The 25,327-nt window shown below is 44.3% G+C and overlaps 2 protein-coding genes across 3 annotated transcripts; one reads left to right on the top strand and one right to left on the bottom strand.

Annotated features, from left to right (window-relative positions):
• The first annotated feature begins 1,864 nt into the window (after positions 1–1,864).
• Positions 1,865–7,616, top strand: LOC146587653 (E3 SUMO-protein ligase ZBED1-like). 2 transcript variants are annotated; one of them, XR_014897601.1, is made up of 3 exons: positions 1,865–2,671; positions 2,929–5,841; positions 6,010–7,616. XR_014897601.1 is itself a non-coding variant. In XM_085319225.1 (2 exons), the coding sequence occupies exons 1-2, from the start codon at positions 2,443–2,445 to the stop codon at positions 4,965–4,967; spliced, it is 2,268 nt and encodes a 755-aa protein (XP_085175351.1). In that variant the 5' UTR covers positions 1,865–2,442; the 3' UTR covers positions 4,968–7,616. The 2 variants fall into 2 exon arrangements, 1 of the variants encoding a protein (XP_085175351.1); XM_085319225.1 differs by having other exon boundaries at positions 2,929–7,616.
• A 560-nt stretch (positions 7,617–8,176) lies between these two features.
• Positions 8,177–24,681, bottom strand: ZNF541 (zinc finger protein 541). Its single transcript, XM_085319224.1, has 14 exons — positions 24,384–24,681; positions 22,864–23,107; positions 19,780–21,556; positions 17,726–17,784; positions 16,086–16,245; positions 15,324–15,491; positions 14,228–14,552; positions 13,889–13,952; positions 13,019–13,161; positions 12,433–12,536; positions 11,447–11,522; positions 10,811–10,899; positions 8,728–8,909; positions 8,177–8,423 (listed from the first exon to the last, which is right to left on the bottom strand). Exons 1-14 carry the CDS (start codon positions 24,679–24,681, stop codon positions 8,243–8,245), a joined length of 3,870 nt encoding a protein of 1,289 aa, XP_085175350.1. The 3' UTR covers positions 8,177–8,242.
• Between the last annotated feature and the right edge of the window lie 646 nt (positions 24,682–25,327).

Genomic DNA, 25,327 nt, shown 5'->3' with positions numbered 1-25,327 from the left:
GGGACACGGCCACCCTGGGGGGTCTCCAGGAGCCGGGGGGGACACAGCGACCTTGGGGACCCCCGGGAGCCGGGGGGGACACAGCGACCTTGGGGCCCCAGGAGCCGGGGGGGACACGGCAACGCTGGGGGTCCCCCAGGAGCCGGGGGGGACACAGCGACCTTGGGGACCCCCGGGAGCCGGGGGACACGGCAACCCTGGGGGGTCTCCAGGAGCCGGGGGGGACACAGCGACCTTGGGGACCCCCGGGAGCTGGGGGGGACACAGCAACCTTGGGGACCCCCGGGAGCTGGGGGACACGGCAACCCTGGGGGGTCTCCAGGAGCTGGGGGGGGCACAGCGACCTTGGGGACCCCCAGGAGCCGGGGGACACGGCAACCCTGGGGGGTCTCCAGGAGCCGGGGGGGACACAGCGACCTTGGGGACCCCCAGGAGCCGGGGGGGGGGACACAGCGACCTTGGGGTCTCCCAGTTCCCCCAGGAGCTGGAGGACACGGAGACCCTGGGACCCACCCGGCCTCCTCCCCCGGGGCCACGCAAGCCTCGCCGACAGCTCCGGTGGGCCGCGGTCGACGCGCGGCCCCCGGCACGCAGGTTCTGGGCTGCTTTTCCAAAAAAGACGTCGTATTTGCGATGCATAAATGGGCGAAAACTCGTTCTGGCTGCGCAGCCCACGGGGTTAAACCCGCCTAGCCGGGCGCCCGGCCCTGCGGCGCRTCGGTTTTGCCGCCGCCGGTGATTAACGGGGTTATTTTCACGCCCTGCCGCAGGCCGGCGAAGGGCCTCTCCGGCTGGCAACGCCGGCGGCGCGTCCCGCTCGCTTCCCTCCCGGCGCTTTTTCCCTCCCAGCGCAGACTTTTGAGAGGAGCCCTAAATGAATTACTTCCAGGTGAAAGTTCCCCTTTTCCCCCTTTTCCCGCACCCGACAGCCCTCCGGCGCCCGCGCGAGCCGAGGTGAGTGTGCAACCGCCTCCGCTCGCCTCCCCGAGCTTCGCTTCGGTCCGTGCACCTCGATACGCCTTGCTGGGGGGGTTATTCCCCCCCCACCGCCAACTTCGGCACGCGCCGAACGCGTCGCCGGCAGCTTTGCGGGGCTTGGGAGGTGAAGCGCTGAGCGGCGGAGCGGGTCAGCCCGCGGGATCGTTCCCCGGGCGGGCGCTCGCCCCGCGGAGCGTCTGCCCGCCGCCGCGGGAATCGACGACACGGCGCTCCCACGCGAGCTAAGCTGGGATTTAATTTCAAGGACGGCCTCCCGAGGAGCGCGCGGAGGCAGGCGCGATCCGAGCAGAAACCGCTCTGCGGCCCGAAAAGCGACGTCTCTGCTTTGCACCTCTCGCTGYGGAGCGGCGCGACCGCGCTAGCGCAGGTTTTTTCGCGTGTCTGCTGCCGGAGGAGCGGTCCCTTCCAGAGGTAAAATCCAGAACAGGGTCCCCAGCCGCCCGAGGAACGCGCCGTCGCTGCACGTGCAGCTGTCCAGCCCGCCTGCAGGAGTGCCCACCGCGGCTTTTTTTTTAAAAAAAAAAAAAAATACACGAAATAACCCGTTCCTTCCTTACTCAGACGCACGCCTGAGCGGTGCACACACCTACGGCTCCCGCTGCCTTCAAGGGCTCCCGAGGACCGGTGCCAGGCAGCCCCTGCCCTCCGCACCGCGCACGGCGCTCCCAGCTCGTCGGAGAGCTGCCGCGAGCGTCTCCGCCCGGACAAAGAGGGGAGGTAAGGGGATGGCGACGAAACCCCTATTTCTCAGGGCGTGAATCGCTGCTGGGGAGCTGGAACGCTCTGTTTTGCTATTTGGGGGTAAAAAAATCAGCCTGAGGGTCGCTGCAGCACGGAGGAGGAGGAGGAGGAGGAGGAGGAGGAGGAGGAGGAGGCTTCCTTGTCGCTGGACTATACGCACTGCCGCTTTACGTCCTTCGCTTTACAACACCGCCCGCTTTGCTTAGGCTGTCACGCTGCCACACTCCACTGAAACACTCGGGCACTGGGCAGATAATAAACTTCCAAGGAAAAGAAAGTCCCTCCGGGACAAGACTTACCCCCGCAGATCACACAGAAAGCCTCGCTAAATTACCGCTACAGCTCTCCCTGCCTTGCGCGGGTTTAATCCTACATTTCAAAGGACCTAATCTTGGAAAAGTTTCAGGGCAAAATGCTCCGGAGCTCGCAGAGGACAGGTCGTGCAGGTAACGACTAATCACTGCACGAGACCGGGCCTTAACGATGCTGCTGCCACCTTGCTGTAATTAAGACCAGTCTGATCGTGCAAGCAGCTGCACAGTTTTAATTGCTTGGGTCAGAAGACCAGGACGACGTCCCTTGTCACAGCCACACCCAACCCACCTTCCAGTGTCTGACAGCAAATACTTAAAGAGAGATTATATATTAATTGACCCTTTTCTGGTCCTATCTTCTCTGCTTCTAACCCCCAAGGGCTTCTGGATGACAGGATTGAATAGCCACCACCGTTATTCTAACAACCCTTATTTTCCCCCCCTCCAAACTCTTGCGAAGAACGAAATGGCAGATGTAAACTCCACGAGAGTATCTCAGTTCTTGCAGAAATGTGTTAAGCCAGAGGACAACGGAGGAGACCCGCAGCCGAAAGAGGAGGTAACAGAGGAACAGCCTCTTCCCGTCATCACTCAGTCCTACCCTCAGACAGTGCAAGGTACGGGTATTTCTTTGGCTTTTTCTCAAAAAGACGCAGAAAGCTGTAAATAGCAGTATCTGAACGTGATACTTAAAAGCCGTGTTGCCACTTTCTACCAAAGATGCACGTAGAAATGCTTTAGAGAAGATTTATACATCAGAAAGCATTACTGAGGGCCCCCGGTTTAGAGTAATGAAAGGGACTAAAGAAAGACGACCTGAAGGGAGGCTTACGTTAAATTTTTCGATTACATTGTGCTGCGTTTCTCTTCTCAGAGGAGATATCCGTGGTCTTCAACACGTACAACATGGCAGCCAACCTCGGGCCAGCCGCCAGGAGGAAGAGGGAGAAAGGCACCAATCCCGACGGCACAAGCGCCTCTCTCTACGTCGACCGCCGCAAGTCCAAGGTGTGGAATTACTACACGAAGCTCGGAGACGCCTACGTCGAGTGCAACGTCTGCAAGAAGCAGCTCTCCTTCCACAACAGCACCACCACGATGCGGGAGCACCTGGTGAGGAAGCACAGCATCCGCGACACCTTGCTGTCGCAGCTCAAAGACGATCAGACTTCCGAGCCCGACTACGCGGCTCAGGAGAACGTTGTGAAGCGGTCCAGGCAGATGACACCAGAAAACGCTCTGTACCACGCCGCGTCCTGCTCAGAACCGAGGACGGACGTGATTCTGGAGCTGGTGCTCGAGATGATATTCCGCGACCTGCACCCTCTTTCCATGGTAAAAGACAAAGGTTTTGGGCTCCTCATTGGGTACCTAGAACCTAGTTTTACTCTCCCATCACCCGTGCAGCTCTCCAGCATGTTGTGGCACAGGTACAACGTGGTCAAGCAGCACCTAGAGCACTATCTGCAAACGGCTCAGACCATCGTCATCTGCGTGGAGTTCTGGGTTTCCCAGCTCAGTCAGACGTACTTGACAATCATGGCCAACTTCATCGACGGGGAATGGCGCCGGGCAAGGTGCGTTATGGAAACGCAGCAAGTGCACGAAAACAAAGCCGAGGGCAATTTAGGAGAGAAGCTGTTTGCTGTCCTGTCCGAGTTTGGCCTGTCCAACAAGTCTGTTTTCTGTGTAATGCACGACAGCCTGCAGAACACAGCAGCGAATTCACAGCAGCTGAAAAACGCGTATGGCTGGACCAGCCTGTGCTGCGCTGCTCACACCCTCCATCTCTGCATCAAAGCCGGGCTGGAAGTTGAGCAGGTACAAGAGGCTCTGAGCACTGCTCGGGGCATTGTGAGATATTTTCAGCAGGATGCAAAAGCCACCTGCTCTTTGAACAGCAAGCTAGAAGCCATCAACAAAACCAAGCTGAAGCTGGTGATGGACGTGGGGTCTCGCTGGATAACGACGATTGAGATGTGCGAGAGTCTCCTGGACCTCAAGTGGGCCATCATGTCCGTCTTGGAGGAACACCCCAAAGGCACARCGGCCGTTCAGAACTTGGCTGACCACCAGTGGAAGCTCTTGCAGGACCTGGTACCAGTCATGAGGACAATTAAGATTGCTACCTCGTTCTTGCGCGAGGAGCAGAACGTATCCATATCGTCTCTGATGCCTTGCATTCACGGGATCGTCGCTGCCATCGGGCAGCAGTCGGAAGAGGCCAGCAGCGTCATCAAGACGGTTGTAGGCAACATAAGGTCAGAGCTGACACGCCGCTGGGGCATATCGGAGGATGAGAAAGTGCTGGAAAGCCCAGCAGTTATCGCCTCCTTTTTAGACCCGCGTTTCAAAGAGATGAGGTTTTTGAGCCCCACCCTGAGAAGTGAGCTACATAAAAGAGTCAAAAATATGCTGTCACAGGTTTTCAATCACCAGTCTCCATCTGCTACCCATTTTTGGACGCCGAACTCCGATTACAAAGCAGAGGGTGGAGAAACAGCTAGCCAGCTGTCTGCTCATAAGGACAGATGCCCGAGCACCCCGTCGCAGAGCATGTACGACATCCTCTTGGGGAAGGACCCAACAGAGAGCATGCCTGAGATCCACCAGCAATTGGAAAACTACATCGTAGAGCCCCTCTGCAAACGCAGCACCAACCCCCTGGACTGGTGGAAAAGCAACGAGCACCGCTTCCCGGCCGTGGCCCGGCTGAGCAGGCAGTACCTCGCTGTCCCAGCGACGGCTGTGTTGCCTGACCAGGCTTTCGCCGCCAGCGAGAGCACCCTGGAACATCGACGGGCGGTCCTGGCGCCTGAGAACCTGGACCAAATTCTATTCTTGCACCAAAACTTCGATTTTTTAGAATCAATGAGAAACAGTAACGAGACTCGTAACCGAAGTTTGCACTAACACGCCCGGAGAAGAGTATGCGGAGGAGCTCCTCCACCAGCCATCAGGTGTTTACTCGATGTGTCAGGCTTTCAGACGCTCAGGCGTCGGTCCAGCAACCCCACTGCAGTTATCCCTCCGYGTCAGTGGGAGCCGGTGCCGAACCCTCTTCCCAATTCCTGCCTACACGTTTTTGTAATCACTCTGCAATATTCACAGYGAAGAGCGAGCTCAGGAGGAGGTGTAAACACCCCCCATGCCAGGAGGTGCTTTCTTGTCCGCTGCGGGGCCTACAGCCCCTGACATTTTGCTCAGGCCCAAAGCATTTGCTCGAGACCTACGTTGGATCCATCCAGGGGAMACACCAGAGCCTGGGCCAGGATGAAAGCACCGAACGCGTTCAAGGGCTCCTCTAAACAGCTTCACAGACTAGGCCTAGTCCACGCCTGAGTGCGTTTTCGCACGTGAGCAGCACCGCTTGCGGGCGAGCCTGGAGTTAAGAACAGGCTGAGACACGCACTGAACCGCCGCTACAAATACACACCTCGTGATGTCTGTCTCACGCGGTGTGCCAGCAATATTAATGCATCCACAAACACCGTGTTAATTAACCGCATTATATTGCTTTCCGATACCCGCAGAAGGACGGAAGCCCAGGGGACACTCAGGCGTTGTGGACCTGACTTCACCTGGGACAGCGCGTTCGGGGACGCCCTGCGACGAAGGGCTGGCCGAAGCGAACACCCAGGGATAGCTACGGCGTCCCGTCCTTCCTGCTGGCAACGAACACGAAGAAACCTACAAGTTACATCAACTTAAACTTGAAATCACCTCTGAATTTTCCTCTGGGATATGCTAATAAATTATAATTGTAGGAACCCTTTATAAAGCAGAGGTCAGTATGTTAATATATGTATAGAATTAAGATTATTCAGTGCTACATCATCACGCACTTTTTTTTTTTAATGAAGCAGCCTGCTGTTTACTGTTTGCTGTTTTGCAATTTTATTTCTGCTAAATTAAAGTTTTCAGTCCTCAAAACTACCTTCCTGTCTGCTGGCAGGGTTGCTGATGACTCAAGCAAAGCAGCTCTAGAAGAATGCTGTCCACCTTGGCTGCTTTTAGCATCCCGCAGCAGACCGCTACCCTGGGAAGGTAACACYAGCCTGCACATACGTCGCATACTACCTGTAGTTTATACAGTAAACGTTCAAGTAGCACATGGAGGCCTTTCTCAGGGGCAGGAGCAGCTGAAACTTTTCCCGCAGTTCCTCCCAAACAGTAAAAGTCTTGGCCAAACCATTGTGCTTACGCACGTGAAAGCCTGCACCGGGTTAACAACAAAGTTCSTTTTTCAGTCAGCATTGAAATTTCTGTGAACAGAAGCAGCCCAAGTAAGTGGTGGACTTCCTGGCAAACAGCACACCAAGACAAAGAAAATCCCTGCCAGTGATTTGTTCGAGCCCCATCTTCATTTTCAGAAGGCAACTTGGTTTCCTTTGAAATCATAGGGGCTAGAAAAAAAAAAAGATTCTTTGACTATATTTTCYCTATTAAATACAGGAACGTAACTTATGAGAAGAGAAGGAAAAAAGTTTGGACCCACTCTGCAAAGCCCCTTTCTGCTTTGGGAGAATAAATCTACCAAGGCCCAGACCTGAACATTGCTCCTTCAATGAGAGAATGGAGCTGGGACTAGGACTGGAATAAAGATTYGTTTGGAGTGAATATCAGTGTTCAGCCTTGCAAAAATTAGAACAAAACAAAGCCATAAAAGTCTTATGGCCTGGCAGCCTTTTATCCCTCCTGGTGGAGAAAAAAACCCTTAATTATATTTTCTTTGTGGAACTCATCAAAACCTCAATTTTAACTACCAAAGCAGTTTAGCAAGGCTGTGTTATTTATGCAAACAAAATAATAGACACATTTGTGCAATAACACAGAACTAGATATGGTGCTTTAAATACTAACACYGAATCTGCTAGATAACTAAGAAGATTTTTGACAGATCAAAATCAATGTTTAACCACGTTCCGGTTCTTATACCATGTTTATGATGCCTGAGCACTTTCCAGCRAGAGAACAAATAGAACAATGTGTCACATGCAACTTCTGCTCCATCCCTCACCCTACTGGGAACACCACGACAGAAACGCCAATAAACTGTATGCTGTATTATGTAATAGCAAGATGAAAGAAATGACGTTTGCATTTGGATTGGAAAGCGAAGACTGAAGTAGCTATGAGGTAATGGGAAACTACTGTCTTGAATCAGTCCCAAGGCTCAACYGGTCTGTGGTCTCAAGTCTGCAGAACTTTAACTGTCAAAATCATTTCAAGATCTGTCTTTACATCCACCTGCCACCTGACTGAGGGGARCGGCACCCACTGAAGTACGTGCTCAGCTACTTCTTTCAAGACTAACGTTGACGTAGCATGCAGCATTCGGACCACCAACCAAGTATAACAAGTCTTGCTTTAATTATTTATCATATAACCAGCAAAGCAGTCCAAGAACTTTTACATCAAGAACCCAGTTTAATAAGCTATGTAGAAAGCACATTAAAAAAAAAAAAACATGGATCAGAAGAGTGTTATAGTCTAAATCTGAAATGCTGTGCATGACTACCACTTTATGGCAAAACAAGATATTAAATACAATGACAATTTCTCATTGATTTCCCTATTCTCTCTCTAACAACCACCAAACCCTGAAACCGATGGCAAAAAGTGAGGGCTAAGCACATCCAACTGTTTGTTTTAATGGAGGCAAGGGTACTTCTTTAATTAAACAAAAGCAGAAGTAAAGAGCTTCTAGTATTTGTACAACAGCTATTTTACAGTCATTAACAACTACATACTTTTTTCAACCATGCATAATTGTAATTTAATGCCAGGCATGCATACTTAATTTAACACACATATCTTTGCAGTGTTGATATAAGTGAGGAACATTTGCTGCCTTCACATTTCTTTTTGTCAAACTTGACACCAACCATTGGTGCTAAATGTTGAGAAAATCCAAATAAGCTTTTAAATAATTCTACATACAAAAAGTTTCAGCTTTTCTTCCAGAAATCCTTGAATGTTCTCTGCAGCTTCGTTAAGTGTTTTTCTGTGCTAGGAAAAGCCGAGATTGTTTTTTTTAGCATTGGTGCAACTATTGCTGTGCTAGATGGATTAAACTGGAGAATGGGGGCAACATCATATCGTCTAATCCTCCTCAGAGCTCAACAACTGCTCTGATGCTAGAAAATGTTTATGTATTTTCTAAACAGAGAAGACTAACCTCATTGCTACTCTGAAATTGTAGTTTCCCAGTTACCACTGGAGGAGGTCAACATCTGAGCTTCTTCCATCTTTGTTTCATTTTTAAAATGTTTCAAGGGCCATTTTATCTTCATGAGAGGCTCCACCTGCTCCTGCAGGCGATGGCGTTTCATATGMGCATTTCGACTTTTTATCTTGTCAAATACCCTGGAGGTTGGAAAACAAACATGGGTTGGTAATTCCTTTCCTAATTAGATAAACACTGTTAAACCAAGCTTCATTATTTCTACTTTTTCTATTTTCTGTGTTTTGCACATTTTGATGCGTGGTGTGTCAAAGTTTCATTTCTTCATTTTGCCAGAACCCCTGTACGTGTGGGACTTTCGTGTTTAAATCCTCAAATTGCTGTTAGTTCTGTTTCCCCTCTGCCCCCCTGTTGGTTTTTAAAGTTTAAAACTGTTTTAGCAAAAATGAACAGATCTCTAGAACAGTGATTAATAGCTGCCAATACCTTTCACATTCTCGACATGGAAATGCACACTGATCATCTGCACTTCCAGACTGGTATGGGGATCCTTTCAGGCTGCAGGCTGGACTCCACRCACTGTGTGGCATCTTTTTGTAACTCTTTTGCTTCATCTTCATGCCTTCTTTAGGCAGATGACTGTGCCTTTTGGGGGGGCTGCAAGCAGTCTGTAAATCAGAATGTTTAGTAATTTTTCCTTCTCTTCAGGAAGGTTTGTAGTACAGTAGTGGGCTAGCTAAGGAACAGTTTGAAAAATCTCTAAAATGCCCAGACAGTAAGAGCATATTAAAACCAAAACAAAATTATATTGGCCTACGTCTGCCCAGGTGAAATCCTTCGAACACTAAATCGCTGGGGAGGAAGAAAACCAAAAACCAAAAAATCCCACACATCTTAATTCAGCTGTTAGGATGGGGTAGAAGCACAGACCTTGTAAGGAACAGCCCAATATTTATGCTATCCTAAATGAAACAACACTTTCCTCCATAACAATTTAAAACAGGTTTAAAGTATAAAATTACTAAGCCTCCAAGTTACACGGTTATCTGGTTTCTATCACACACACACACAAAAATACTTCAACTAACCAAATTCCTGCTGACTGGCAAGGAATGTTTTAGCAATAACCATGTAGAGTCACATAACCAGCAGTTCCTTTTGTGGAGCATAGGCATGTTASAGAATACCCTGACAATCAGCAGCAACAAATTTAATGCTAACAGGTTTACTAATGTTAGTAATTAGAAGYTGGGAATTATCTTATTTAAATTAGCAATGGTGCCAGTACATCAAGGACAAATATGATCTATAAAGATTAATGGCACATTGTAGTAATTAACAGTATAATATTCTAACTATGAAATACTGCTTTGTTGTTTCAAAATTATTCTGAAGAACTTTACAAGTTTATCAGAGAAGCAGCAGAATAAAATGAGACTGTGTTTGCCACAAGCTCTCCCTGGGAAGCATGAACTGCACATTTCATAAAATATTGAAACATCTTTCATTATGGAATTGATCTGACACAAATCCCCAGCAGTTTTTCTACCTTTTCTTCAGTCTTTTCTAACTCATTCTTGTCTTTCTTGACCTTTTTTTCTATTACTTGAACTCGACTGTAGTCAAATTTTATTATTTTTTTCCAGATATAGTAATATTCAACACACTGGGACACATTCTTAGTCTGAATCTATTAGGAGAAAAACAGAAGCAATCTATAATGAACATACTGTAGTAGAACACAGAAGAGTCAGAGACACAACAAATGCATCTATCACAGCTTTCCTTTTCCCCCGTTCTCTCCAGTTATCACAGTGGCATGGGCCATGGCAGCTCCAAGGTACATATGACTGTGAAACCAGACAGAAAACGAGACAGAAAACAAATCTTCCTCTTCTAAGAAGGCTGTAAAAGTAGTGTTGGAAAAGCAGATCCGTACACGTCGTACAGCTGATTAGCATAATGTTTCACTATTTTAATATGTCTGGTATTTTGTTCTGTTGCAATTACATGTTAGGGCAAATAATGTCTTCTACTGATGTCTTTTAAGCATTAAGCAGCAAAGAAAATGTTTCAAAGAACAGGATGGCAACAGACAACTCAAAATATTACTTTTTGTGCTAAACCTGTCAACACTAATAGCCCCTGATCAAGAATAATCGGTTTTCAATGCAACAGTTAATAAACAAATAAATAAAATTATAGGCTTTTAATGCTAAAAGAAAAAAAGAGATTACAAATTCACTCTTGCTGTTATCACTTTGTATTCATCACCTAAACAAACTGCACCTCTGAACTACTATTGCATTGATTTTTTGAGAAACTGCAAACAAAGAGAAAGCAGATTATCTTGTATTCTAGTTTTGAAAAAGAACGCAAGAACAGTTTTTGACTTTGTGTCCATGTTGTAGCCATGTGCAGAGCAAACTACCCCATCTGACTTAAAAGTATCTGGCTCAGGAAGTCACTGGCATACACAAAGCACGGTTAATCAACACAGAACAAAACAAGAACACCAAAGTGACAGTATAGACTTATTCCCAGATCAACCTCTGTCTAAAGGCTTTACCTTCTTCTGTATCAGGTAAAAATCCTTCTTGTGTACACAAAAAGCCTTTTTAAACAACTGCCTCTCAACAGGCGTCCAGATATCTGAACCTAGTAACAAACATTAACAGGAAAATTATTAGATCACTCGGGAAGCCTAGTGGATTGTCACTCCTCAGAAATCAGCACAATGTATTTATTATTCATGGATCTACATCCCCCCTTTAAGAAAACAATTACTGAATACAGTAGTGCACTCATTAGTAATATTATTACCAGCATAGTAAGTACTGCACACCATAAAACACACGCAGGAGGGAAAGGAATACAATATGGTAAGGAGTATTTGTCACTGCCACATCTCAATATGCTTCTCCCATTGGGTGTCACTGCAGGGCAGCCCACGCTGAAGATGCAAGTTGAAATACAAGAACAACGCATTTCCACTTRAGAAAGCATTGTAAACAGATAAACTGAAGGGCTTTTCTACTACTTTCCTAGTCCCACAGAACTAGGATCATTGTTTACACATACATATTTTTTAAAGYAAACTCTTTAAATCAGAACACAAGTAGACAAAAGGCAATCAAACCCAAGTTCAGTTTCTGTTAGCAYTKCTGATCACCGATTAAAGYGACAGGCTCTATTTTCAATTTACCTGCGTAACGGTAATTAGCAAGAGGATGGGATTCAGATTTCTGGGGCCCTCCAAAAAGCAGCATTTCCAGGGCCTCCTGCAGCAATTTAACACAAAAAGATTATAAATCACCCCAAGAGGAGCAAAGAAGCAAATCTTGCTCTCAGCTCTTTTGGTACATCAATTATTCAGTCCACTATAATTCGGAAGAAAATTTTGCTCGTGCAGGTCAACACTAAACAGTGTTTTGATATCAATTTAATTTCAGTGTAAAGCCACAATGCTCTCTAGCAGCCTGACCTCAGYCCATTGAAATTCGTGGAACACTAAGTGTTTTTTAAAAAAACAGAAAAACTGACAAACATCTGAGATCCAAGGTGTGGGACCCACCTGCCACCTTCAGGAGAAAATTTCTCTCTSTGCTCTAGTCATTTTGGGCTTGTCCTTGCTGCAGCAGATGTGCTAGTAGAGCCTCCTCGTGGAGATRCAGCATATACAATTTTCTTTAAGTGTTATATCCCTTCTTCAACAGGTAAAAAGCAAAGCCAACACACTTGGAGACTAAAATAAGCCTTGGGACCGGTACCGGAGGCATTTGCTCAGCAAGGAGCGCCTAGTGATGTTGCAATTGCCAAACACAGGAAGTTTATCAAGAACAGACCTCGGATTTTATCAAATATGRCAATTCCTTCATTCCCAATGTTCAGGATAGTTATGTGCCAATTTGGAGAATATATGCAACATTGTTTTACAACAGACAAAACAAGCTTTTATTTATAAACCATGATAGGTTCGGTAATCCCAAGATAATTAATTCAGACAGTAGCAAGAGGCAGCATTTAAGGATGCTGCAAGCTGTATGTTTAAGTGCTTCAGCAAGCTTAGCAAAGAGACCAAATTCCAGTCTGTGGAATATGTGTAGAAAACATGGAATGGCTGACAGTTCACACCACCAGCAAAGCCCAACCCAGTCCACTATTAATTACGACCAAACAGCRGCTTCTCACCAGAACGTTGCCTTGCGCTTCGTGCAGACAATGCAGGGCTAGTTCTAGGTTAGTTCCTCCACCGGGCATTACACTGGAGCAGGCCATGTTYAGCAGTTCTGTTACTACAAAGGCAACAAAAAACAATACAGTTTCCACAATGAAAGAAGAAAAAGYGCAACAAAAAGACACTGAGAAGGAAAACAGAGCAAGTGCAACAGTCAAACTGGATGCCAATAAAACACAAGGAAAAAGGTTGGATGTCTTGACTATTTGGGTATAGCTGTCACTACCTTATGGTTTTCTTTGACAACCCAGGGACAAATTTCTGCTCTTTCAAGGTCACTGCAGATGAACTGGGACAAATGCAGATGTCTGTGACCATTTCTCATGGAAGATGCTACTGAGAGCATAACAGTTATTATTTGTTTACCGTTCCAGTTCTACCAAAACTAAGCAATTTCTTTTCCTCTACTGCTACCATATGAGAAGGAGGTCAAGAAAAGAAGGGAGAGAATACAAAGTGTGAACAGCTAGAAAGAAAAACGTGGCAATTTTTAACCATACTATCTTGAGGGTGACTTTGGAAGAGAATTTTTGAAGAAACCTCTGTCCTGGGTTTCCTGGTTAGTTGCGATGTCTCCCCAGGGTTTCCACACTAACGAGGCTGCCTGCTCATCGTTTTCCAGGTATGATCTGTCCTGCAGGTTTGGTATCTCTGCCTGAAATCGACTTCCAATGTTAATGTGTCTAAAGCAGTAAGAAATAAGAGGTGAGGAAGAAATTAATTGTGAATAGATACATCATATTAAGCATGCAGCTATACACACGCACACGAGGAAGGAGAGGGTATACATGAACGAGTAAGGTTTGGGCGCAATAAATACGGTCTGTATACAATGCACAAATTTCCCTGAAAAACATCACTAGTTCTTCTTATCTCTTCACCACGGTCACTTCTTTGCACCAACAKAATTACTGTGCTCTCTCTGGAATGCTTCCATTCCCACACAATTGAGAAAGTTTGTTCTCCCTTCCTCAAACCTTGCACAAAGTGCATGGTTCACACTGAGACCAATAAAGAGAAGCCTATGGCAAAGGATAAAAAAAAGGACGCCTGAACATCCTGTAGAGTGAGAGGGAGACAGGAATTTTTATTTATGACACTAGCCTAACACATGACACGTAACACAAAGCCGTACTTTTCATTGGGATAGCATTGGGTAYTCTTTTGAAACTTTGTTCTGGCCAGCATCTGGTATCATCTAGCCAAAAACGCTATTAATCTTAGCAGTGATGCACCAGAATCAGCCAAGTGATAGATTCATGAAGGGATGGGAGGGAGAAGGTGAATATTAAAAGGCCTCCACAGCCACATACTTGAACTAACCAAAGATTAGGTTCCTAAAACTGCAATTCTCTCATTACTCATTTTCCAAATATTTCATATTATTCTAATTATTGTATCATAACTTACGGCTCAATGCTGATTTTGGTGTTATCCTTCACAAGACAAAATCCAAAGTCTCTGTCCATTCTGTCTAAAAACATATAAAAATGCTTAAGATAAAATCACTCAGCTGAGACTGTCCTTTATCCTTATTTCACACTCTCATTTGAGCAAACCACTTCATAATTGTTCTCTCATAATTTATCCTACAGGACAGTGGATGCTATTTTAATTTATAATCTGTTTACCTTGGAATAAATGACTGCACAAAAGACTGCAGGTCAATTTTCTGTTCCTGTAGAATGAGTGATAGCCAACTGGACTCCTTTCTAGTTATATTAAGTACACATGTTAGAATTTTATTACCTAATACAGTACTGAACAGCTGGTTGGGATCACCATTAGCAGAAGAACAGAGAGTGCTGAAATAAAGCCCTGATCCTTCCCGTATTGGGCTGAGCATTGGAGGTGGAGTGTAAGGAGAGCACTGGAACAAGTCTCTCAGGAGATGATCAACCAGGAACACAGGTGAACGAAGATTACTTTGGTAACATCCTCCCGTCCCTGGTTGTACTTCAAAAGAAGGTGGAGGTGGGATAAAAAGCGATTTTGGCCGAGTTTGCCTCTTCCTCTTTTTTTGGTGCAAACTTTCTTTGAGGTCCTTCACATCCTGGCTTTCCTTTTCATTAACCTGGACAAACAATTCCAGACAAACAGTCAAATACCTGTTTGTCACAGAAGACAAGCATAACAAGTCTAAGGCACTTAAAAACATACAAATCCTACGTAATTTCAAGCTTTCTTCTGTATCTGTTTCACCTCTGGCTTTTTTGTAGACTGTCGGTTTCCTGATCTCTTATTCTGAGCTCTATAATGAGCATCAAATTCCAAAACACACAGAGTGCAGTTAAAGGACCCTCTGCTCTAGCCCTTCCTTACTCATGTAGACAGCTCCAGGTWGGTCAACAGACACGCTCATGAACAAGAACTGTTAAGAACAACCCTCTACAAGTTTCTTTGTAGTTAGGGAGAGCTGAGARAAAAAGGCTTCTTTCTGAAATAGTCTTAAAAGTGTTTAAAATACCTAGTAAAATTCCAAGTATTTTCCGAGACTGTAATGCCAAATATCTGTCTTTCAGCATACTGTTGATACTTCTCACATCRTTTTTTAGTTTCATGCAACTCAAAGTGACTAATGGGTTAAAGTATTTCCAATCAATTACTCTCACAGGGACAGACCCTGGAGCCTTTAAAATCAAGTTGATTACTGTAGTGTTATTTGAATTATTATTTGGGGGATTTAGGGGAGCCATAACACATGCAAACACGTTCTGCTGGCTAAGCCAGGGAAATTCACACATTCATGACCAGCTGCTCAGAGAAGCAATTCCAATGAAGTTAGCCTAAGTAGGATGTCATTATTAAATCATTAAAATACTTTAAGAAYGCAACTGTGACTCACTTCGTTGCCTGCTTGTGGGTTTGTAGCCGTCACAGGTACCGAGACAGGAATCACCAGAGGAGCCACTGGTACATCTTCTACACGCATTTCAGTTTTTGAGGGACTGTTTCCATCTCCTGTTGGCTTGGGCAACAGTGTCTGAGCATTTATATTTTCTGCATTGTGCACCTTCCCACAAACAAAAATAAGGATATTAGGTGTATCTTCTGACATCATTCACCTGAGGATGTCAAAGTGCTTTGCAAACTATTCTTTCAATTCACTTAAAATGTTTCTCCAATATATACAATAACAATGATAATATTGTTTTAAGATGCTCTACACTGAATGAGTTACTTTAARAACAACATAATTTAGTTAAGGATTCTGTTCCAGGCTCTACTTTACCAATTCTTTATCCTAATTTTTATGAAACTGAGCTCCCAAGTTTGCACTGTCTGCTGTAACAGTCAGGCTTTCTTTTTTTTTTTTTTTTTTCCTCATACTTCATAGCTGTATAGCAAGAAACATTACTGGAAATGGCAAAAGATTTAAAAACAGTGCAACTGTTCAAGAGCGTCCTCTATGTAATAATCAACTGAAGAGCTTTCAGGAGTACCGTGATTCTGGATCCTATTCTTCTACTCATCAGAATTTTTAGGAAAAAACGTTATTTCAGAGCTTTTACCCCCAAACACTACAGGAAGGTTTTAAAGAATCCTTATGACCTTAATTCAAATTCCTATTAAATCATAAGCACTGAAGGAGTCACTTTCCCTTTACCTGCTGTTCCTCCTTGCTTGCTGGTGAATACCATTGCTCACTGTGAAAACACATGTGGCTCTCCAGGCCTTTCTCAGTATAAAACAGCTGACTGCAATTCTTGCAAAGAAAACCACTTTCATATTTGCCTCCATCTGCAGGAACACCACTGGTCTTATTACTAAGAGTGAAAAATCAAGGTAAAAGGATGGAAAATTACCATTATAGATCTAAACACTTTTTTTTTATTATTATCATTAGTTTTGTCACTATCAACATTAAATACTTGCTTGTTTTTCCTTCTGTAGAGCCTCATTTCATGTCTAGCTGAGAAACCTCTACAGTTCTTTTACCAGAACATGTTAACTAGAGGAAAATCTCCAGTGGGACGTCAATCACCAGCATTATAAAGATAAAGCTTTAAGTAAGAGATGCAGTAACATGCCTCCTCTTTTGAGCACTTACATGGATTGTAACCATTAACAGCTACATACAAGTATTATTTGCAAAGATATTTTTTTAAAAAAAAATTTTATCACGATTTTGAAAAAGAATGACCTGCATTAAGAAGTCCAGAAGCATTTTCTTTAGAAACCATGAATTTAATACAACATGGAATTTCTGCAATATCTAGTTTCATTAATGGAAAATGCATTATTTGTGGATTACTCCCCTTTGTGAATTTAGCATTTATGAAAGGTGACGTCAGAAGTCCTGAAGATCAATTTCTCTATACATGCTACAAAGAAAGCAAAAAAAGTTACAACTTCAACACCATCATACTTCTTGCCTTGCCCTGGGAGAACTGGTATTTTGATAGCCTAGCTAATCCTTGGAACCTCTTCTGATATGGAAATCAAAGACTGGCCAGACTGCTAATGCCTGTGGTAACAGACAAGTATTTTTATGTGGCTAACCAGGAACCATGAGTTTCATTCGTTGCCAAAAAAGAATGATGTGATTCTTCATGCCTGACAACAGTTGCCTTATCTATGATGGTCGGCAACACTGCAGAAAAGGTAGCTCTTTGCAGATTGTGCAGGAACTTCACCAATATTCAGAAGAACATAGATTCCAAAATCTTTTTTTCAAGGAGCAGCGTACTTTCTCATTCAGTAAATTGTGAGATACGCAGACAGGTCGATAAGATGGCAGAGCGGTGATTTCTTTTGATATGATACTCACCAGGCATGAAATTGAGAGTAAAGCATAAACCACAGCTGATCAGAAACCCTTCAATTAGGTGAATCTCTCAATAGTACACTAGATTTTTCCCTTTCCTTACTTGCATGGTGATCCTTTGGCCTTTTATTATTTTAACATGCGAAAAAACAGGCCTAGTCATTCTTTATTACATCCTTAATAGTCTTAAACATTTTGTTCAAGTTAGTCTCTCTTATGCTTAAGTTGCTGCATGATTTTTCTTGATTGAGAGTTAGAAATTACATTTATGGAAGTCTTGTGGTTCTAATTTACACATCTATTAATTAGCACAATCTAAAGCTAGCCAAATTAAAGGGATATGTTAAATCTCAACTATGAGGGAGAAGAAATGTACCTGACTGTAACTGCTAACATACASACTAGAAGCTAGACTTGAAAGTCAAATTTTAAAACATAATTGAAAAAAARCCCTCAAAACTTCAATGTAATCTGCTTACCATTCCGCTGACAAACTTTCTTCCTTTACTGCGTTAGTAAGGCTGTAGATATTTCCACCCTGCAGTTAAAGAAGCAATAATCAAAACCAGATGTTATTCTGTCTGCAAGTAAAACTTTACAATAAAGTCATTCCATGTTTAAAGAAGAAATGGAACATCTGAGTTTTCTCCATGAAAATAACAATTTGCATTGCACAGTACAGCAACACTCATTAACAGATCTCATAAATCCCTACAGTCATTAATCAATCTTCCTTGCAACACTTAGATATGCATGTGCACACTGTAAATACACACACAAACATGAATCCCTGTTTACACAACACAGATATCAGATGGAATTATTTCCACCACGGGCTGCTTAAGCAGGGGTGGCCACGCTCTGATTCTTCAGCCACACACGGTTTCCATGCCACAGTTTTGCCACATGACCAGCAACACAGCTCCAGTGGTGCAGGGAGCATTGGCTGATCCAAWTCCCCAGCTGCTGCTGGCATGAAGTCAGAGCCTGCTAAAACCACACTGTCAGGTCGTTCTGGGACTCTGTGCCCTGCCCAGCCGCAGCTCACAGCAGAGCGGCGAGACCCTGGGCAGTCAGGGACATCTCCTGCCTGCCCACTACTCCCAAAACTTCCCCATCCCACAGCTCTCTGAAACACACGTCCGTGCTCAATGGCTCTCAGGCTCACGTAGACTTTGGTATGAGACAGAGAGAGACAGAAAGATGGGCCACTGCTTAAGAAAACTAGTCATTATCTCACCAGTACAGAGAAAATAACCTCTTGTCCCTGACTACAACCAGGAAATTGAAAACAGGAGGAGGACTCAAAGCCCCATATACAGTCCAGGCTCCTGAAATCTCCTGGAGTTACAGAGGGATGCAAATTTAAGACTGCCCTAGCCATCAGATCTCTCACCCTGACAATTAAAGTAACATCCAGAGTACAGAGGCCTTTCCAAATATCCAGAAAGGAAACCGGAAAAGAGTAACACAGAATTGGTTTAACCCCAGCGCAAAGAGATTGCCCTTAAGTCCTCTTGCACCGAGGTATGGAGGCCAACCTCACCAAAAGTGGCAGCAGACCCCACGGAACAGAGTCACGCTTGAGGGAGAGGAAAAGGTTTTCAGATTTGTGTACAAGAATAAAGTCTAACTTAATGTATATATGTATATATATACACACACATATATATATACACACATATACACMTGTGTGTATGTGTAAGAACACCAACCCTAAGCTTTGGAGATACTCAATCCCCAAACCAGACACAGAATAAATATCACTAACACAAGCTTATACAACCCCATTCAGTTAACATATTTCGACTYTGACCTCAAGGGACTATCACTAAAGGTGAAAAGTTCATTTAGATTGACTCCTGATCTCCCTACTGACACAGGCAACCAGATGCCAATTTCTTCCAATTGAGAAAGTAGTTCAAGTTCTGCCGACATGTGGCCACGGCAGAACTGAGCCGGCTAAATGCTCAGATGTTAGCGACTTTTGGTTATTACCGACCTGTGCGCAAGCCAAACCAAAAAGCTAGGTGAAAGGCTATGTATCGTGTTACTAAATATCTCAAGATTTGATCYTGTTAAATAATTTCTAAACCTTTGGCTCTGGATTAATTAGTTAATGTTTTTAGAGCACTCCAGACGTGTAAAGTGCCATGTAAGTGCTAAGCATTATTACCGGTGAATCTAAAGCTGTCAACACTAATAAAAAGCAGTTAAAGGAGCACAGGAAGACAACAAATGGCTAAGGCACTGTACTCAGAGATAGGCGTCCCGCATTCTACTCCAGGCTCCTCCAGTAACTCACTGCAAAGTAGATCCCTGGGTTTGTTTTCCAAAGTAATAAAAATAACTTCTCCACGTACTTTATGGTCAATAGGTCATTGACAAGTATTTGTACTTTAAAAAAGAAAAAAAATGAAACCTTTTCACTATACCTTCACATTGTATGCTTCAATCTAATAAAGAACATTTGAGTCACTTAAGAATTCAAACGACAGACTACTAAGCATGAAGAAAGAGTACATGAGCATACCTGAATCCTATTGAAAATGGTCAGCCTGGGCTTCTCCCTGAACACAGGCGCTGACAGAGGACCGGACGACGAGAAGGACGCCATAGCTACTTGACTCGGGGAGGCTGCGCAAGTCACGTCAAATTTCAGCTTTTCCTTACGGACGCCAGGCAGACGTCGAGATCTACCAACGCTCGCCTGTGTTTTTCCACACGCTTCTTTGCTACAGGCTTTATTTTTCTCTTTTCTGTTAGTTATAGAAGTCTTGTTTTCTAGCTGATTTGACTTCCCAAATGAATGGTATCCAATGGCATTGTCATGCACCGCAGGCTGTAGTTGGCTAGAAAGAGAGGCATCTTTTAATCCTACGCATTCTTTCAAGGGTCCTGGCTGAAGGGACTGAAAAGTAGGGACTGTTTGCTGTCCTCTTTTCTCATTATCTGATAAAATGTTCTTCTGAAACTGGGTTATGCTCTTTTGCATGTATGTGGAAGACCCTTCATATTCTGTTGGTTCTGGAAGAAGGTGAGTCAAGTGAGGTGGCTGCTGAAATCCTGTTTGGAGTGGTTTTGGTGCCACGTGTTTAGCCTCAGAGGTCACTAGCTGGGCTGGAGCCACCATTTGGGCATGAGACAGAATGTGCTGAGATTTGGTTATCATCTGGAACAGGTGCTGCTGCACTTGCACCTGCTCCTGGCTCATGACAGACTCCTGAGATTTCATGAAAAGCTGCCTCACTAACGGGCTGCTCTCGTTCTGGAACGCATTCTGCTTTTGAACATCCTGGAAATTCAACTCCCCACAGTTCTCCCATGGATGAGAGTCATGGCTTCTCGCTGACCTAAAGCCTTCCTCAGAACAGCTAAGCGCTGAGTCACCCAAGGCTTCCTCTTCTGCTTTGAAAGGAGCAACAGCGAACGATAAAGCATCCGGACACTCATATGTCTGTGGAAAGGCTGAGAATGCGTGGGAAGGTCCAGCTAACCCCTCTGAAACATCCTGAGCTACAAGAGATGGCTTGTGAACAACGCAGACACTATTCCTTTTGTTTTTAGCACAGACTGGCACRTTTCTCATCCACTGAAAATTACCACTTAACTGGTGAGAGTCTGCAGAAGCCTTCTGCCCTCCGAATATCGGAAAAGATAGAGCGCTGTTAGGACAATACTCGAGCCCTGTGGGCTCCAGGGGGAACTGTGGCTCTGGAATCAAGGATCTGTCCGTCAAATTCGTAACTACGTTCTCGCCTGGTGTGATTACAGACACATCACCAGGATTTATTATGGCATACACACTAGAAGAAGCAGCGCTTTTTTGGCAAGGAAGGTGGTCCTTCAATATATCATCACCTGCAGCCTCGACAAGTCCACTGCTGTTCGAAGCAACGCAAGAGACCTGGCTGGCTGAAGAGGAACAGGGTTGCCACGGGTCTGTTAAATCAGTATGTGTGTGCTCTGCRGAGGACAATGTAGCTGATGGAAGCTTCTGATTTACAAAGCTGTTCACAATGCATCTCAGTAGGTCTCTGTCGGGTGGAGAAGCATCTGACTTGGACTCCAAGTGCTCAGTCAACCTTTCCGCAGGCCTCACGCTGCCTTGTCCTGCTTGGATAAACTTATTGTGAGAAAGCAGCGATTCGTCACCGCCATCTTCATCAGGAGTCTCCTTCAAGGCGCACAAGCCATGCTGCACTTCGTAATGCCGGCGCAGCGAACGGTGATCACAGTAACTCTTAGTGCAGCCTTTTTCTAAGCACATAAAAGGTTTTGTTTTCTGGTGTGTCAACATGTGCCCACTCCTGTGATAACCAAGAAGAGGCACGTTTTGCATGTTAAGTTTCCAACTGAAAAACGAAACCATTATGCATCTAAACTACCGCAGCTCTTGCACTCCTTTTATTTAGCACAGTTCTACTCAAGTCAAAGATGTGGCACAGGATATAAATCAAAGCATAATTTGGCTTCCATTCATAACAGGTTCACTAAACCGCAGTCCAATTACCTTTCACTCCGGGAAGCAGAAAAGCCCAACTTCCCCTGCCTATCACCATCACTGGCCTATCTCCAGAAAAACCATTCAAAAGGAATCTCATAAATTCTCCTAAAATCTAGGAGGAGGTTTTCAACCTATCAGCCCCCATACACTCAGGAAGAATGCTGTTAAGTCAGAACTGGATTTTTATGCATTCTCAGCTAACAACTGCCAYAATCAAAATACTGTCTCTAGGTGCATTGTTACAATCATAGCATTTTCAGACTATAATCCAAATCATACTTGCAAATATCCACACAGATATCAATCAAGACAAACTAAAGGGAGGGCCTAATCTGGTCCCAACTGTCTTTCAATTTGGCTAAGTTTGGTAGAGAGAGGAAAAAAAAAATCCAACTCTTCCAAATTAAGCRTGTTACGTAAGTTAATGGAAAACTGTGACTGTAAAATTCCACATGTCATTTCACAGAGCCACTTTTCAGGACAGAAAAGGTATGTAAGACTGCTGGCACCTGCTCCGGTCTGATGCACCACACTTGTTTTACTTAGCCCTGAACCGCCATTGCCAAAAAGCAGAACTAGAATAAATTGCTGAAGACTCGGTGTTTCAAAAACTGTTCAGAGTTAATACTAAATGCTTTACAGTACTTGAAAGTGTAGGATCCTACGTAGCCATTGCATGAATAAACAAACTTCAACTGCAACAGCTCCTGAAACACTGGCTGCCAAAATCTGAACTTAACTGCCCACTGCAAACTTTCAATACCAATACAGTTTTCCCTAAGACAGTCATCAGAAAGAAAAAAAACTTGAACTTCTATTATACAGTTCAGTATTACAATTCTTCTGCAGATGGATAGAAATGAGTGCATTTGAGGCTTTTTCTGCACCTGCCTGCTCTGGAAAATTCAAAGTTAATTTGCATGTGCTAGTGAAATAGTTTTGTAATACAGTGTTTGCTAGCCCAAGAACACCAACAAAGACTACCAAGCACTGTAACTTCTATCACCGACTGAAATTGGAAAATAAAGTACTACAGAGGGGAGTCTTATTTACATCTGTGAAACAGACCATAACAACTCTATACATTTTTAATGGTCAATGCCTACATACAGGTGGTCCTGCCGTTTAAAAGCTTTGCTGCAGATTCTACAGACGTGTTTCCGTTCCTGGCTATGAGTCAGGTAATGTTTGCTAAGAGAGCTGGCACTGCTGAACACCTTCCCACACAGACTGCAATCCAGGAATGAGGTCTGAGGAGAGCTATGCTGATGCTTTCCTTTCCTTGCAGTACCAGAACTGGATCTGCCTCCGTGTTCAACTTCCTTAGATCCTGTAAGTGTGGAAAGCCCCAGTTCTAAACAGAGGGAGAAAGTAATATCCGTAGGTTATGATGACAAAGTTTTCACTTTATTCCTAATAAAAAATGTTTCTTTTCATAATTCTATTTGAGAATGCTGGTACAAGGTTTTTGATGACTGATTATCTGCATAAAAATGAAATGAAAATCCTGTACAATCTGCTCCAACTATTAAAATTTGCAGCTCTGCAAATACTTTATTTCTATGATTTTGATAAACAAACTGATGTTCTACCCTCACACAGGCTCCGGCATTTTGCAACATACTTTACTACTTCAAACMTCTTAATTGGACCAGTGATGGTAATGAATTTTACCAAATTTTTCCCCCTTTCCTGGAAAAGGGGAGGCGAAAGAGAGACAATTACAAACCATTTTGTTCAACTGAACTATACTGTATTTTATCTAAGGCTGACAGATGACTAACTGCATGACAAACCAGGTGCTTCCCATCAGCTTGGACTTTGAGACAGTTCAAAATTTCCCACCTAAGAGTAAGAAATGAGAGGGAGAACTATTATCCCTCGCAACTATTAGTTTGTCAATCAGTAAAAATGTAGGCCTCAGTTATTAAGAGAAAGTCTAATTTTCTTATTTGAGTGCTGTTAGTTATGGGTTTTGATTTGTGTTTTCAAATCACCTAAATTTTGTGTGCTTTTCTATACATTAGCAATTAAGTTATCCATTCCCTCAAGAACAGTGTATTACTAAAGGCACTCTCCTTTTGACTTTTAATGGCAGACCTAGAAAAAACCCATTTCGYTTAATCCATTTCACAGAGAATCTGAAATGCAAAAAAAATTAAACAGAATGTCTCTTCTCTGCTTCAGGGAAATCTGGTAATACAGATGTTAGCAACATATTTAGCAAATCTGTCATTTTAATGCCTCCAAATTTTCCATTTCCAGCTGAAGAGCAGGTTGCAAGAACTTCTGAAGAAAACATATTCCTATCTAGGGTATAATTTTAAGAAAATAGGGCAGAAGCAAAATTCCTGTGAAAGAGAAATATTATAATTATTACCATCTTCTACAGCATTATCAATTTGAATAGCATTTTACAGGTAAAAGGCACCAAGAAACATTTTGGAAGTGCTTACATGACAGCAACCTAAAACTGATTTAAAAAGAAAATGCATCTGCTACTTTTACCACAAAAAAACTTCCATGCAACAGACTCTTCCTCCTATATAAAACTACTAAATAACTCCGGCTGCTTTGATCTGTGAGATACCCTTCCAAACAACAGGGAAAGCAAAGTCCAGTGTACTCACCACGCAGAGAAGGCTGTGAGTCAGACTCATCAAGGAGCTTAACAGAATCACAGTCCTTCATTGAATACAAGGAGAGTCCATTTAAATTGGCCTCCAAAGCATCACTGGCCATATCTGCAGCTGAAAGGCCTGAAACCATATCTAAGCCGATCAGGCCCATATACGACACGTCTTTCGTATTTAGGCATAAATCGTGATTGAGAGCGTCACTACAGCTCAGCCCCTGAGTTTCTGGAAATCCAGAAAGACGCATCTCCGAATGAATGGTGTTCTCGTCACTGAAGTGGTACTGGTCCATGCTGACCACCAAYGCTGGTGACCGGTTAGAGGACGTGCTCTGGTTTCCACCTAGAGCAAAACTCAAGAGTGCAAAGGCAGCAGTAGAAGATAACAAAACTCCTAAATAAAAGAGGAAAAGAGTAAGTTAAGTAACAGAGACAACATGATGTTACTTGCCGAACCCGTAACCAAGACTGGAACTGGTGTAGCAGCCCCTACACAAACCTTATCACCTTATCAGAGAGGTAGCCAGAAGTATCCTGGCTTCCATTTCAAATACGAGTGTASGTCCCTGCTTTGTGACAGCCGCTGAAACCCCGGGGCAGGCTTAGAGGGCTGGGGAGAACCTCTTAACCGAAGGTGGATGGGCAGGAGGGGGTCTGCGTAGGGGGAAAAGGGTGGAAATTATAGCCCTACCTTGGAATACGCTGAGGGACTGCAATAGGACTGAAGCACAGGTATGCAAAGAAGGGGTCTTTCCTTAGGAAAAATAGGTAGGAAGCAGCAAGTGCAGCCCCAGGGCTATGATTTGGGGCTGAGGGGGCTTCTCCTACAGGGAAATGCTGCTACCAGCCTCGCAGCAGCCTGGGGCCACCCCAGAGCTGGGATTTGGGAGTCTCTCCCACAGGAAAACACCACTCCCAGCCTTGCAGCAGGATGGGGGC

This window comes from Rhea americana, unplaced genomic scaffold, assembly GCF_003343005.1.
Source record: "Rhea americana isolate MKP2758 unplaced genomic scaffold, rheAme1 scaffold_577, whole genome shotgun sequence".
In the NCBI taxonomy this organism is placed as follows: Eukaryota; Metazoa; Chordata; class Aves; order Rheiformes; family Rheidae; genus Rhea; species Rhea americana.
This window is presented reverse-complemented; position numbering and strand designations above follow the sequence as displayed.